Source organism: Amphiura filiformis, chromosome 13, assembly GCF_039555335.1.
Source record: "Amphiura filiformis chromosome 13, Afil_fr2py, whole genome shotgun sequence".
Lineage (NCBI taxonomy): Eukaryota > Metazoa > Echinodermata > Ophiuroidea > Amphilepidida > Amphiuridae > Amphiura > Amphiura filiformis.
Genome location: NC_092640.1, coordinates 27577112 through 27589408, shown reverse-complemented (window position 1 = coordinate 27589408; position 12297 = coordinate 27577112). Strand labels below are relative to the sequence as shown.

Below are 12297 nucleotides of genomic sequence, written 5' to 3'. Positions count from 1 at the left end.
CGCATTTGGTGACATGATTATTATTGCGCGTGTCTCCAGTTGCTGGTAAGATAGCATTACTATAACTTTTGCTGCATCAACAAAAAGTACGTTGGACAGCGTGCATGGTATATTTAAGGTGTAGGGGTGCATGGGTGTGGGGTGTGTACTGGTAGGTCTGGGGGTTATGGCTTAAAAGGTGCGCAATTGTATAAGTTTGACATTAAGATGGTACTACACCCCTTGATAAATCTGTGACTATTCTTGCATTTTTCTCAAAAAATAATAACACACCGGCAACAAAAGTTATGTATAGGGGCAAGGAATCCAGTTACTACACTAGAATTTCAGTGACTCAAGACAAGCGGTACGTTATTTATGATAAGAAAAGAGGTACCGCTAGAATGTACCTCATTTCTTAGCATACATACGAGGATCATTCAAAAAGTTCTACCTCCATCATCACATCTCTGTTATATTACGTGGCAGGATATTGAAATTACCCATGGTTATACTCTTATATCTTGGCTATAAAATAAAAGGTATTTGATTAAAATGTGATTTTTGGTTGTTAGGATGTGTTGGTTAAAGTGAATATAGATTTGGTACGTCGAAAACGGTTTAAAAAGAATGTCAAATTTTGATTAAAAAGGTTTTTAACATCTATGTAGAAATCATTACAGATTTATTTCTAAAAATTATTAAATTTATTAAGTTTATTGTCCTTCAAATAATTTAATCAATATCTAATGCCTGCAGATAGTACAGTTTTACAGGGTATCACGTCTTTTGCACAATAAAGTCGATGCATGTTCAGAATAACCTTCATATCGACCCTTTTCCATAGGTTGTTGAATTCGATCGGGTGAGCACTTGCTGGTTCAAGTCATATTAATTGGTTCATAAGTTAAAACAACCAAAAATCACATTTTCAACAAATAATAATCATGAGTACTTTCAATATCCTGTCATGTAAGATAACCGATATGTGGTTATGGAGGTAGAACTTTTTGAATGGCCCTCGTATAATAAACCACTTGCCTTGAATCACTGAAATTTCAGTGAAGTAATTATTGGATTTCTTGCCGTCCCCCCCCCTCCCTATAATATACATAACTTTTGTTACCAGTATATAGTTATTTTTTGAGAAAATGCAAAATTAGTCAAAAAATTTATCAGGGGGTGTAGTACCACTTTAATATCACGGTCAACATGCGCATTGGAATGCCAGTAGACATGTAAGCCGATATGGATTTTTCTTTTGAAAATCGTACTTCAAATAATGCAGTACTCTTGACAAGAATACCCATTTCAGGATATCTATATGATATTTATTATTTCATCATTCAAACTACAAAATATGTACAAGTCATATAAAAACACATCATATTCATACATGTAGTAATGGACTATTCCATGTGAAATTTGTCATCCCTCTGTGGACATTTTAAGAAAAGTCTTCCACAGAGGGAGTATGTTTTTTAAGTAGAATTTTTGGCGGCCTTTATATGGCTATATCTTCCACAACTAGAGTATTTCAAATAGAAGTTACCCAATTATCCATTCTATTTAAAATCCGTACTCCATCTGTAGACGACATTAGCAAAATCTTCCGCAAAGGGAATGTGGATCTCAAATAAAATAGCTCAAAACTTGAAAAACAATATAAAATACAATCGGTTAGTGTATGCTTAATGCTCTGCATGCTAGCCATGAGCTTCATCAACGGAAAAAATTCAAGTTTTGAAATATTTTCTCAAAATATCAAGAGCTATCTTAAGAATTACTGAACCAATACTATGCTTGTTTGTACTCATTTTAATGCAATTTTCATGCTGATTCCAATTATAGTCATGAAAATGTACTTTTCTGAAATTTTTGAATTTTTGATTTTTTTTAAAAACATGTCGTCTGCAGTCGACACCCTCGTGAAGAGAGTTAAATTCATCCAAAGCTAGTAATTTTGAACCAATATTGTAGTTACGTTTGCAGAATCACGGTATAGTTCTGTATTTTATGTATCTATAATCTAATTACACTTCGCTATAATACAATTATGAAATGATACTCTTGTGTTTCGATATAAAAATGCTTTCTTTCAAATTAATATTAACTAAAATATGTTGTGGCTTTGCAATAATTATTTGTAATACAAAAATTAAACAACGTATGGAAAATCAGTCGCTTTTAGAGAAATATTATACTTTATTGCTAATATGGTTTTCACGACTGGTATTCATATGCAAATAAAGGGTGTGTATGTGGGTGTGCTTCATACTTGTCCGAAGGCAAAACCGTTGATATTGTGCATTGCATTTTGTTTTGCAAATGTAACAGATTTGTGTCTGTAATGGCTGCTTTTTGCATTATTTGACATGAAAAAAAAGTCATACACTTCATCAAAGGACATTTATGCGTCAGTGGTTCCTAGAATAATTCGCCTTTTTGGTAAATCCCATAAGCCTTTGCTTATTTGAAACCCTGATATCGTCACCTGTGTTACGCCGAAGTGCACATCGTTCCGTCGTGAGGTGCGCAGCAACGATGTGCGCATCGGCATAATAACATCAGGGTCCAAACGAAAAGGATTATGGGATTCACCGAAAAGGTGAATTCTCGTGGAGATAATAATGAGGTTTCATAACCATGATTTATTTTAATGCCCAAAGAACATACGAGATCTTGGTCCGGGGCACTATGGGTCTTTATTTGTCAACAGATAAAACCTTACTCAAGTTTATTGAGCATCTTCATCTTTAATTCTGGATGACTGAGATTTTGGACTTCAAAACATTAAAACGGTTTCCTTTTTATTATAAGAATTGTTTGCTCTCAGAAAGAACATTGAAGAAAGGTACTAAAGACCTTCAAGAATCCTTTTTGTCCTCTGCAAGAAAGAAGTTCTTGGAAGTCAACCTTTTTGTCCTCTACAAGAAAAAAAGGTTCTTTAAACTGAGAGAGCCAAAGAACCATTTTTGTCCCCTACAAGAAAAAAGTTCTTTACCATGTTTACACTGAAAGAACCCTCTCAGGTTAAAGTGTCATTTAACCCTTTGCGAACCATTTTTGGCCTTTATAGAACTTTTTGGTTTTTACAGAACGATAGAGGGCATATTTCAGAACCTTTTTTTTCTGGGCATGTATAACATGTAGAAGCAAGCCCACACTTTATAATTCCAGATCAAATTAAAAAGACTAGTTTGCGTATGACGTCCTGTCAACTGGACCGAAAATGCCATACTGCGCAGGTCAGTAACCAATCACTCCGCGTCATTGCCCTGATGCCAGACGCAAACTAGTCTTTGATTGTAGGATCTTGGTAGCAGATATATAGAAATTCCAGCGACAAAGAGCAGCTATTGCATTCATCTGAATATTTATACTTATTAATTTGTTCGAAAAAGAATACATAATTTGATACATTTTGCCCCATAGTTAGAATTATAAATATATTTCATATTAAACATGGGATTCCGTATATGTCTCATTAGTCGGTGAAATAGCATAATGAATTGGCGTAGGCGGCCTATATATCTCCTCACTATAGTGATAGTTCGACTGTTGAGGATCCGTTCTTTCTAATGTCATATACATTCGGTTACCCTCCAGGGGAGATGATCTGGGTAGATACATATAGTTAGTCTCTGCTACGGAGGGTGCAAGAGAGTATGTTTTATAATCACCCCAAGCACCGCGTAGTTTTTTCAGCTTAATTATTAGCAAAATATCCCCAATAAATAAAATAAGAGCGACGATTCCTGATGCAACTCCCCCAGCAATCCAGTATAATGTTGACGGATGTGTAGAGCACGAGTCACATTTTACATGGCCTACGGATTTCGTATTCCCTTCCGTGGTTTGTATTAATGAAGGCTCGGGGCTGGTCGATCTATAAACAGGTATAACGTTCAACGGACCGACTATACAGTGTTTGCTGCTCGCATGCGGAAATGCTGAGCTTGTAAACTTACATATATAAAATGCACCATTATCTTCTAAAGATGTGGTAACATTTAATGTAGAAAATACAGTATAATTTGAATTAAAAGTTGAAGCTATTACATTTACACCTGATTTCGTCCATGTAATCTCAACAGGAGGGTTCCCGATATCGGTGCTACAAGTTGCGAAAAACGGTGCTCCTTCAAAAACTGTAATTGATTCTTTGGGCGAACATTCCAAGTTATTGTCACTTGGAAAATATTGAATGCTTACGTCAGCAATTTGTTCATAATCGTCTTCATCTCGATTATGAGACTCTACAGTACATATATATCGGCCTTGATCATCAAAATCGACATTTGTAATCGATAACAGATAACTAGTCGATCCATCGGATTGTTGTCGAAGCGCTACAAATATACGATCATCCACATTGGTAAATGTGCCTCCGTCGTAAGACAGTATTTGAGGTTTAAGGGAAGAGTCTACTACTCGAGATATCTTGACGCTGTATTCAGAATCTGGTTGGGGATTCTCCACATGGCAAAGATAAGCAAGTACTTCACCCCTTTTTATAGGAGCACCCTTAACAGCCGCCACAACGTTGATTTCACAAAGCGTCCGCTGGAAGTGGTAAAACAACATTATACAATTAAGCATTGTTCTTGTCGATAACATCGTAATCGTTTTTAATTCCATTGTATAATCGGTGTCCTCTGCAAATTATCCACCTTACATCATATTCATTACTCCGCGAATTAATCAAAACACACTAATTGCCGAATTCAAAGCTTGCATTAGCTTGAGTTAGTTACATCAAAACAAAGAAGAAAGGTCCACCAATTACATTCAATCCAACGGTATAATTGGAAACCAGAGCAACATATATCCACCTCGAGCTAGTTAGCTGTTCAAATGAATAACTATTTCAATTTTTCAAACAGTCTTCTCTGTTGTTTACATTTCCTGGTAAACAGATCCCGGCGCACAGTTTACTCCAACATCTGAATAAATTCATCTACTTGGTGATTAGAGAAGAGCTGTATCGATATTGATTCCAAAGCGCAGCGTGTTTAGTTACACAGATATGAAAATGTAACATATCTTTCCCAGCAGATGGTTTTGTTAGCGTCTGTATTTAGCAAAATTCTGTTTCGATTTTGAAGTACACACGACCTGCGCCATGGATGTATGTGTATGAATGATACAAGAGAAACCCGATTAGAAAGTGTTGGCCCAATATCTAAAATGATATGCGATTAGACGAGAGTGCATGCATTAAATGCAGGTAGGACCAATTTAAAAGATACCAAAGCAGGGATACAATCTGGAAATTTAACACCTCTTAAGGGGTGGCGCTCCTGTTAAAAAGGCGTATGTATAATTAGTTAATAGGCATTAGGTCCCATCTGTACGGTAAGGCTGTCATAAACACACCACTGAAGCAATTTGTTAAAGCGTGCTTGGCACTGCGGTGTGCAAAATACGGCGTATTTCATATTTCTTTTGTGTATTTTGTGTTTCAAAGAAAATCCAATTTCGTAAATGAGGTTTATTGTGGTATTATACAGAGAATAATTCATCAGTATGATCAGTACTTATGGTGGTTTAAGCACGTACAACACATATATAATATCATGTCACATATCGTCAGCCTGCTACGATAATTGCCTAAGTCATTTTTTGTAATTTTGAGAATAAATTACAAGCATGTATTTAAACATATTTATTCACTAATGTTTGCACAAGAACAAATGATAATGAGACAAATTAAAGGAATAATCAGAAATAATAATGGTGATTTTTATGTCACATGCTTGAACCACAAAAAATGACTTAAGCAATTATCGTAACAGGTTGACGATATGAGATCTCTCTGATGGAGGTGAATATGGAGACAGATAAATCACCTGGTATCATGATTAAAAAGATGAAAATCATTACATTCATATGTTATTCTCATTGTGGTGTTATACTTCAATAAGGAAATTATCGGCGCGGAAAAATCAATGTAAGAGGTGTACCGAATACATGTAGTCATAATGTAGAGATTTTTTTTGGTTTAATTGAAATAAAATATAATACAACAAAGCATTAAACAATGTAAAACATTGTTCGTTTGTCATGGTAATAAACAAATCAAATGGTAGAAAAAAAATCAATATTATTGAAAAATGACACTTTGATTTTTGCAAAAGTTCATTCTACAAATAATATACTTTGAAATCTTACTTGATTTATTGTTGTTAATGAGTTGTGTACGTTATGCAAGTGTTTGTTTCAGCCATCTCTGCAACATAACTCAAGAACCACCGGACCTATAAAAGTAAAACCTGTGATATTTGAATTCTTCAACACACTGGCTATGAAATGATCAATGCAACTTTTGCCAAAGCGCACTACCATTTGCAAGATGGTATGAACAAGCAAATCGCAACAGTTTGAAATAATTGCTAACCTTAAAAGATTCTGATAAATTAAATACATTTTACCAAGTATGAAATAAATATACGATCAGCATGAGTTTCACACTTGCGTTTAATCATCTAATTAATTTCATTACTATTATTTTATGAGTTTATTATATTGTGCCCACATGTGTTCCAATATCTGTGGTGTGTCTCATATACAGAGCCATGCGCCTGGATGCTTCCATACATTCTAGATTTTGCAACGGTTAATGTAGTTGTGAACAAATGGTTGAACTGTTTGTTGCACTCTCTTAATGTTATACGTACTTTGAATAAACATGTGTACATGCAGACTGCTTATATGATATAATAACCATTAAATGGCCATATGTGTCAAAATTAGTCTTTTTTGGTAAAGGGCTCGTAATTGTTAGAAGACAATTTCTTTGCTCTTTATACAAAATACACCATGTATTTTCGGGCAACTATGTGTTAGTGCACTAACACATTGTCCCGAAAGTATAATGCGTTAATTTTTGTATTTTCGGGACAATTATGTGTTAGTACACTATAAATAGCCAAGAAATTACTTTTACCAATTACGAGCCCTTTTCCAAAAGACAATTGACAGTCATATAGGCACTGTCTGTACACAGGTTTATTCAAAGTACGTAGCATCAAGACAGTGCAACAAACGGTTCAACAATTTGTTCAAAACTACATTATCCGTTGCAAAATTTAGAGTGTATTGGTGTGTGCACAGATCCTGAAAAGAATCCAGGTATGTGGTGTGTGTAACTTTAAGCATTTATTCAGGTCAGTTTAAGCGATAATAATCTTATATCAATTTCCTCTATGATAAAATAAGCTACCGAAGCCTGATGCTAAAAGATATTAATTACATTAACTACGATGTCATGGACGCACCTCATGTTACAATTCAATCCTTAACACTTGGTTAACTATCTAGTTGGCATAACGGTTGCACTCTTAAAGCACTCCCTTTCCCCTCGCGCGCTAAACATTTAACCGAACATCCATATCTACATTATGTCAATATGTGCAACCAATCACAGCAAAGCACTTTGGCCCTAGATTTACACGATGCGCACAAATTTAGGCAATAAAATGCAACAGATGCAGATGGTACACTAACAGGAATAAATCAGTAAATTCTTATACTGTCGTTAGCATGTTTAGAAATATCTAAATACAGAGAAATACAGATACCAAATATTAAATAAGCAACGTCTTGAAAAGAAATAAAACAAAATGTTAAACAACACTATGATAACATTATTGTACAACGCGACTATACGACGTATAGGAATACATTAAGATCTTAATTAATTGTTTTGTTATTGCACTCGTAATCTCATTTTCCGTTTAAGAACAATATACCATTCTAATACTTTTTTTAATCCTTATTTGCTTTGTGGTGTTTCAATGATCTTTTTTATTTCTTTTGAGACCGATGTTTTATTCAATTTTAGTGTCTGTGTTATTCTGTATTAAGATATTTCTAAACATGCTAAATGCAGTATGATAATTTGACTGATTTTGTGATTTAGTATAATCTGTATAGCATATGTTATTAATGTTCAAGCAAGCACGTGTATATCAAGTGATTTCAATGGGAACATATTCAACACGCAGATGGTTTGCTATTCGTTTTAATTCGTATTAATTGATGGTATATTGGGAGTTATCATCTAATCCACAATTAATGATTTCCTGACGATTATAGATTTCAACAATAATATTGGAGTAATGGGCCATTTCAGTTTAAATCCCTACACCACATATGGAAGACATGACCTTAATTTTCTGAATTGCAAATAGGGTTACCTGAATAGGTGACTCCATTTGAAATCTACAACCCCTGTGTGGGAGATAACAGTCATGTCTTTCACAGGGGGTGTATGGATTTCAACTGGAGTAGTTCAATTAATCAACATCATTAACTCATTTGCATAAGTGCGTGCTTCATCACAATTTTTAATCCGACAAATAATCTTTAGCATCCTCCCATACCATTGGTTCAAAGGCCGAAGTATTTGCATCTACATCAATTACATCTGCCGCGTTTATCCTTATTCCCACAAGACAAGTTAAGTACAAAATGTTAAAATCTGCACTAAAATGTTATGCCCTCATACAATAGTAAATACAATACCCTTCGTGTCGAACTCAATCCCGTTTAATATAATTAATTATATTCTATAATTGGAGAACGGTGAGAAACCCAACATGCGTAGCGGTAATGAGCAGCCAGAGGGCGAGTTATCATTTTTCTTATTTTCTCAAATAAATTGGAAACTAGTAAATGATGTACCTGACCTTACATGTCTCTGGCTTCAGTTCGTCTCTTGGTTTTACTTCTGATTTGATATGACACACTGACAAAGTGGTGCGCGGATGAGTTTGAAATCAGAGAAGCTTTAATTACAATTATCTAGTTTAAACAAAGCTTAATGAAATAGGAACCGAAACTTTAAAGACGAGCTCATTTGTATATTGAAAGATCGGTTTAAGCTGCGTAATGATTTTAGCTTATACCCAGTACGATTTAGTTTCAACTTTTTGGATCTATATGCCTATATGATATGGGACATGCAGACAGAAGGAGAGGAGTATTTTTATCATCCACGGCTCATGGGATAACATCTTGTATCATACAGTATTAACAGGAGCGAATAACGTAAGAAGCTGTAAGAGAAACCTGTCATCTAACGGGGAAAAAAGACGACCATATCTCAGTGAGTTTTCGACCATCCAAACTGATTTTCTAACTCTATAGGGATTTGCGTGTATTTATCCACCTGACCAGGCGATTGATTTGAATTGAAATCTTACGTGAGGTGCGAACATGATGTACAATTTCTTGATGCTTAGAGCTAAACATCGAAGGGAGCACTGACATCTCCCTGCTGAGGTTTCAAACGAGTCGATACTAATTATCAGGACCTGCATGCCCGGTTGGTTGTCATCGCGTGGCCCTTAATTTAACGGGGTACTATATACAACCATAAGGCAATCGGACAGTCTAAAGTGAGTGAGTGAATTGCATATCTATCTATAATAAGCTTAGTGAGCATTTGGTGAGGTACCTAAACTTGCTACCAACCATACAACATAACAGTGTTCAATTTAACAAAACCACCTGCTTATGACAATGGATATCTGTACAAGATTTTGGACCATCCTGTTTCCATTCAAACTACTTGTATGGATGGTCATCGTTAAGGAACTTGTGGCAGAAACAATCGTCGAAGTAACAAGTACCGTTAACCCCGTTAAGACTGGAGGGATATTGTCAGTTCATTGCAGAGTGTGGAACATCGAAGACGGATATGAAGTGACGATTTCTAGGCAGTTAAGTGGACAATCTAAAACTAGCCGTATCTCGTGGAATAACGATATACTCTCTTCTGTTGAAGATCGTGTATTTTTAGCCGTAAGACAACTAGATGATGCCTCGTTAGTTTACTTTTTATCGATTATCGACGCGACGAGAGAAGACGAGGGTATCTATAGTTGTAAAGTCATAAGTACTGCTGGCACACTCAGTGAAGTAGCTGTCGATTCGGTAAACATTGACATTTCTTTCTTTCCTGACGAGAGTTTTCCACTTTGTAACCATCCGCAGGAGTTAACTGTTTACGCAGGCTCGGAGATTACATTTAATTGTAGTTCGAATGCGGGCAATCCTTTGGTATCACTTACGTGGATTCGAACCGGCACCGGAAGTGTTCCTGAAACAAAACAAGTTACACAAAATGGCGTCACGTATTCGGTTCTAAACCTTCGACCAACTCTTAAGGATTCAGAATCGATGTACATATGTCAGATAAGTAGCGAGGCATTTCCTGAAATTGTCAAATCTTGCCATGTCGGACCAATTTATGTATTACCCCGAGCACCTACTTCTTCAAACCAAGATGGCGGATTACCTGGAGTCACACCGTTATTTATATCTCCTAATTTTGCATCATCGGAACCTACATTAAGAACTCTGAATAACCCTAGGTTAGGAGAAAGCATATCATCAAGATGCGACGAGATGTGTTCGGTATTCAACTCCCCGGTTCTTTATTGGATTCTTGCGACCAGTGTCGCCAGTTTTTCGGCATTTATCTTTTTTGTTATCGGCGTAACATTACTTGTAAGAGTTTGCCGCTTAACAGGCTCACAGAAAATGAGACCTATTTACACATGTGCCACTGAGGATATTTACGTTGATCTTGATGGTAGAGTGGATGAGAACAGAGTTTATATGACACTTGAAAAACCCGCTAAACATGTTGTAGTCACGTCGAACGATATGATCAAACCAGAAGCGACATATTCAAGAACTCCGACTGTACAAAGGATCCATTAATGTATATAAATACCTGACGCTGTTGAACTCTTGTACGTATGTACAGTCTTTTTAAACAGAGTTTTAAGTAGTTTTTTAATACAATACAAAAGAAACATGATATTACAGAATGAAATTTTAGGCTTTTTGCAACTTCATTTTTATCAATTGTTAACTTGTTGACAAGAAAAATGACGTAAAACATTGCATACAGATAACTTTTCACATAAAATCAAATTAATTAAAATTTTACATAGTTTGGTAAATACATAGTTTTAAGGTTAATTTTACTTAATTGTTATGAGGTTCTACACTTCATAACGTTATGTAAAAATTTCTCTGCGTGTACTTAAATGTTATGAAAGAGCTATATGTAGTTACGTGCGTTTGACTGTGATTACAGATTTTGCATTTTTTTAATCTCTGCAGACTTTTCTAAGCAACGCAAAAGTTATGTTTACCATGTTTATAAATAAATGCGTGTAGTGTTTCTAGAGTTATTTATTAGGAAGATTAATGTTCACATCTTTGTGATTTATAACTCAATTATCACAATTATATGAATGCATATCGGGCTTCTAATAAATCTCTAAAATGGGTGAGTATAGTGGGATTGATCAATGCGTATCAACGCGATCTCCCATCCATAATGGAACGTATCTACGCGGCATTTGGATCCACATCCGAGAAATAATCGCGTAGTGGGCGCGTTTCTTAGAAGTTTGTTACAGCGCCTTAAGGTCCGTTCATACTACCACCGCATTTGCGTTGCTTTGCGATGCGGTGCGTTGCCGCACTGCAACGTACTGCAATCTACTGTATTGCGACATCGCAATAAAGTTAAATACATTTTAACTTGACATGCGACGACTTGCGGCAAAAAGTAATCGATATATCGGCATCGCAAAGCAACGCATCGCAAATGCGGTGGTAGTATGAACGGACCTTTACAGTGTGTATGCGTGTAGAAGTCTCATGACGCGATGCTGTCGTAAAAAGGAAATCATCCAAACACATCCATCCCATACGCAATATACAATTCCAGCCATCGGGCCATTGCTTTTTTTTTTCGCTTTTCAAATCATTGAAAGTCACGCGCTTTTATGAGCAATTGGGTGTAAATTCAGTTAAATTGCATGTTTAAACTGTAACATTTATTCACTTACAACACGTAATTCGTTGATGTTTGATGAAAATAATAATGCACCAATTTTAGCACATCTCTTTTCTTTTTGTTACAATAAAAGTGTAAAAACAATTGTGATAAAATTGCTTACAAATTGTATAGCCATGTATATTATTGTATATAAGTTGTTACTTTTTCTGTAAGTATGCATCTAAATAAAGACTTTGTATAGTCATGTATAATTGTATATAAATTGATACTTTGTGTAAGTATACATTAACCCTTAATGTTTTAATGAAGTATTCTTTAGTAACACGCTTAGCACTTGATAGCAAAATAAGTACTAACATCCACCATATGACATCACTATAACGCCATAATGATAGCCCATCTTAAATTAATTTTACAAGAGCAAAATGAAAAAAAAAAAATTACTCTAGAAACCTATGGTGGTCTTGAACCCCCTGATCATTTGTGAT

The 12297-nt window shown here is 35.4% G+C and overlaps 1 protein-coding gene across 1 annotated transcript; it reads right to left on the bottom strand.

Moving 5' to 3' along the window:
• Positions 1 to 1286: 1286 nt before the first annotated feature.
• Positions 1287 to 5218, bottom strand: LOC140168189 (uncharacterized). The gene has a single exon (XM_072191518.1). The coding sequence runs from the start codon at positions 4618 to 4620 to the stop codon at positions 3439 to 3441; it is 1182 nt and encodes a 393-aa protein (XP_072047619.1). The 5' UTR covers positions 4621 to 5218; the 3' UTR covers positions 1287 to 3438.
• Positions 5219 to 12297: the final 7079 nt, after the last annotated feature.

What these genes read in the sequence shown, in the direction of transcription:
- LOC140168189 (XM_072191518.1), bottom strand. Translation starts at nt 4,620, where the DNA reads ATGGAATTAAAAACGATTACGATGTTATCGACAAGAACAATGCTTAAT.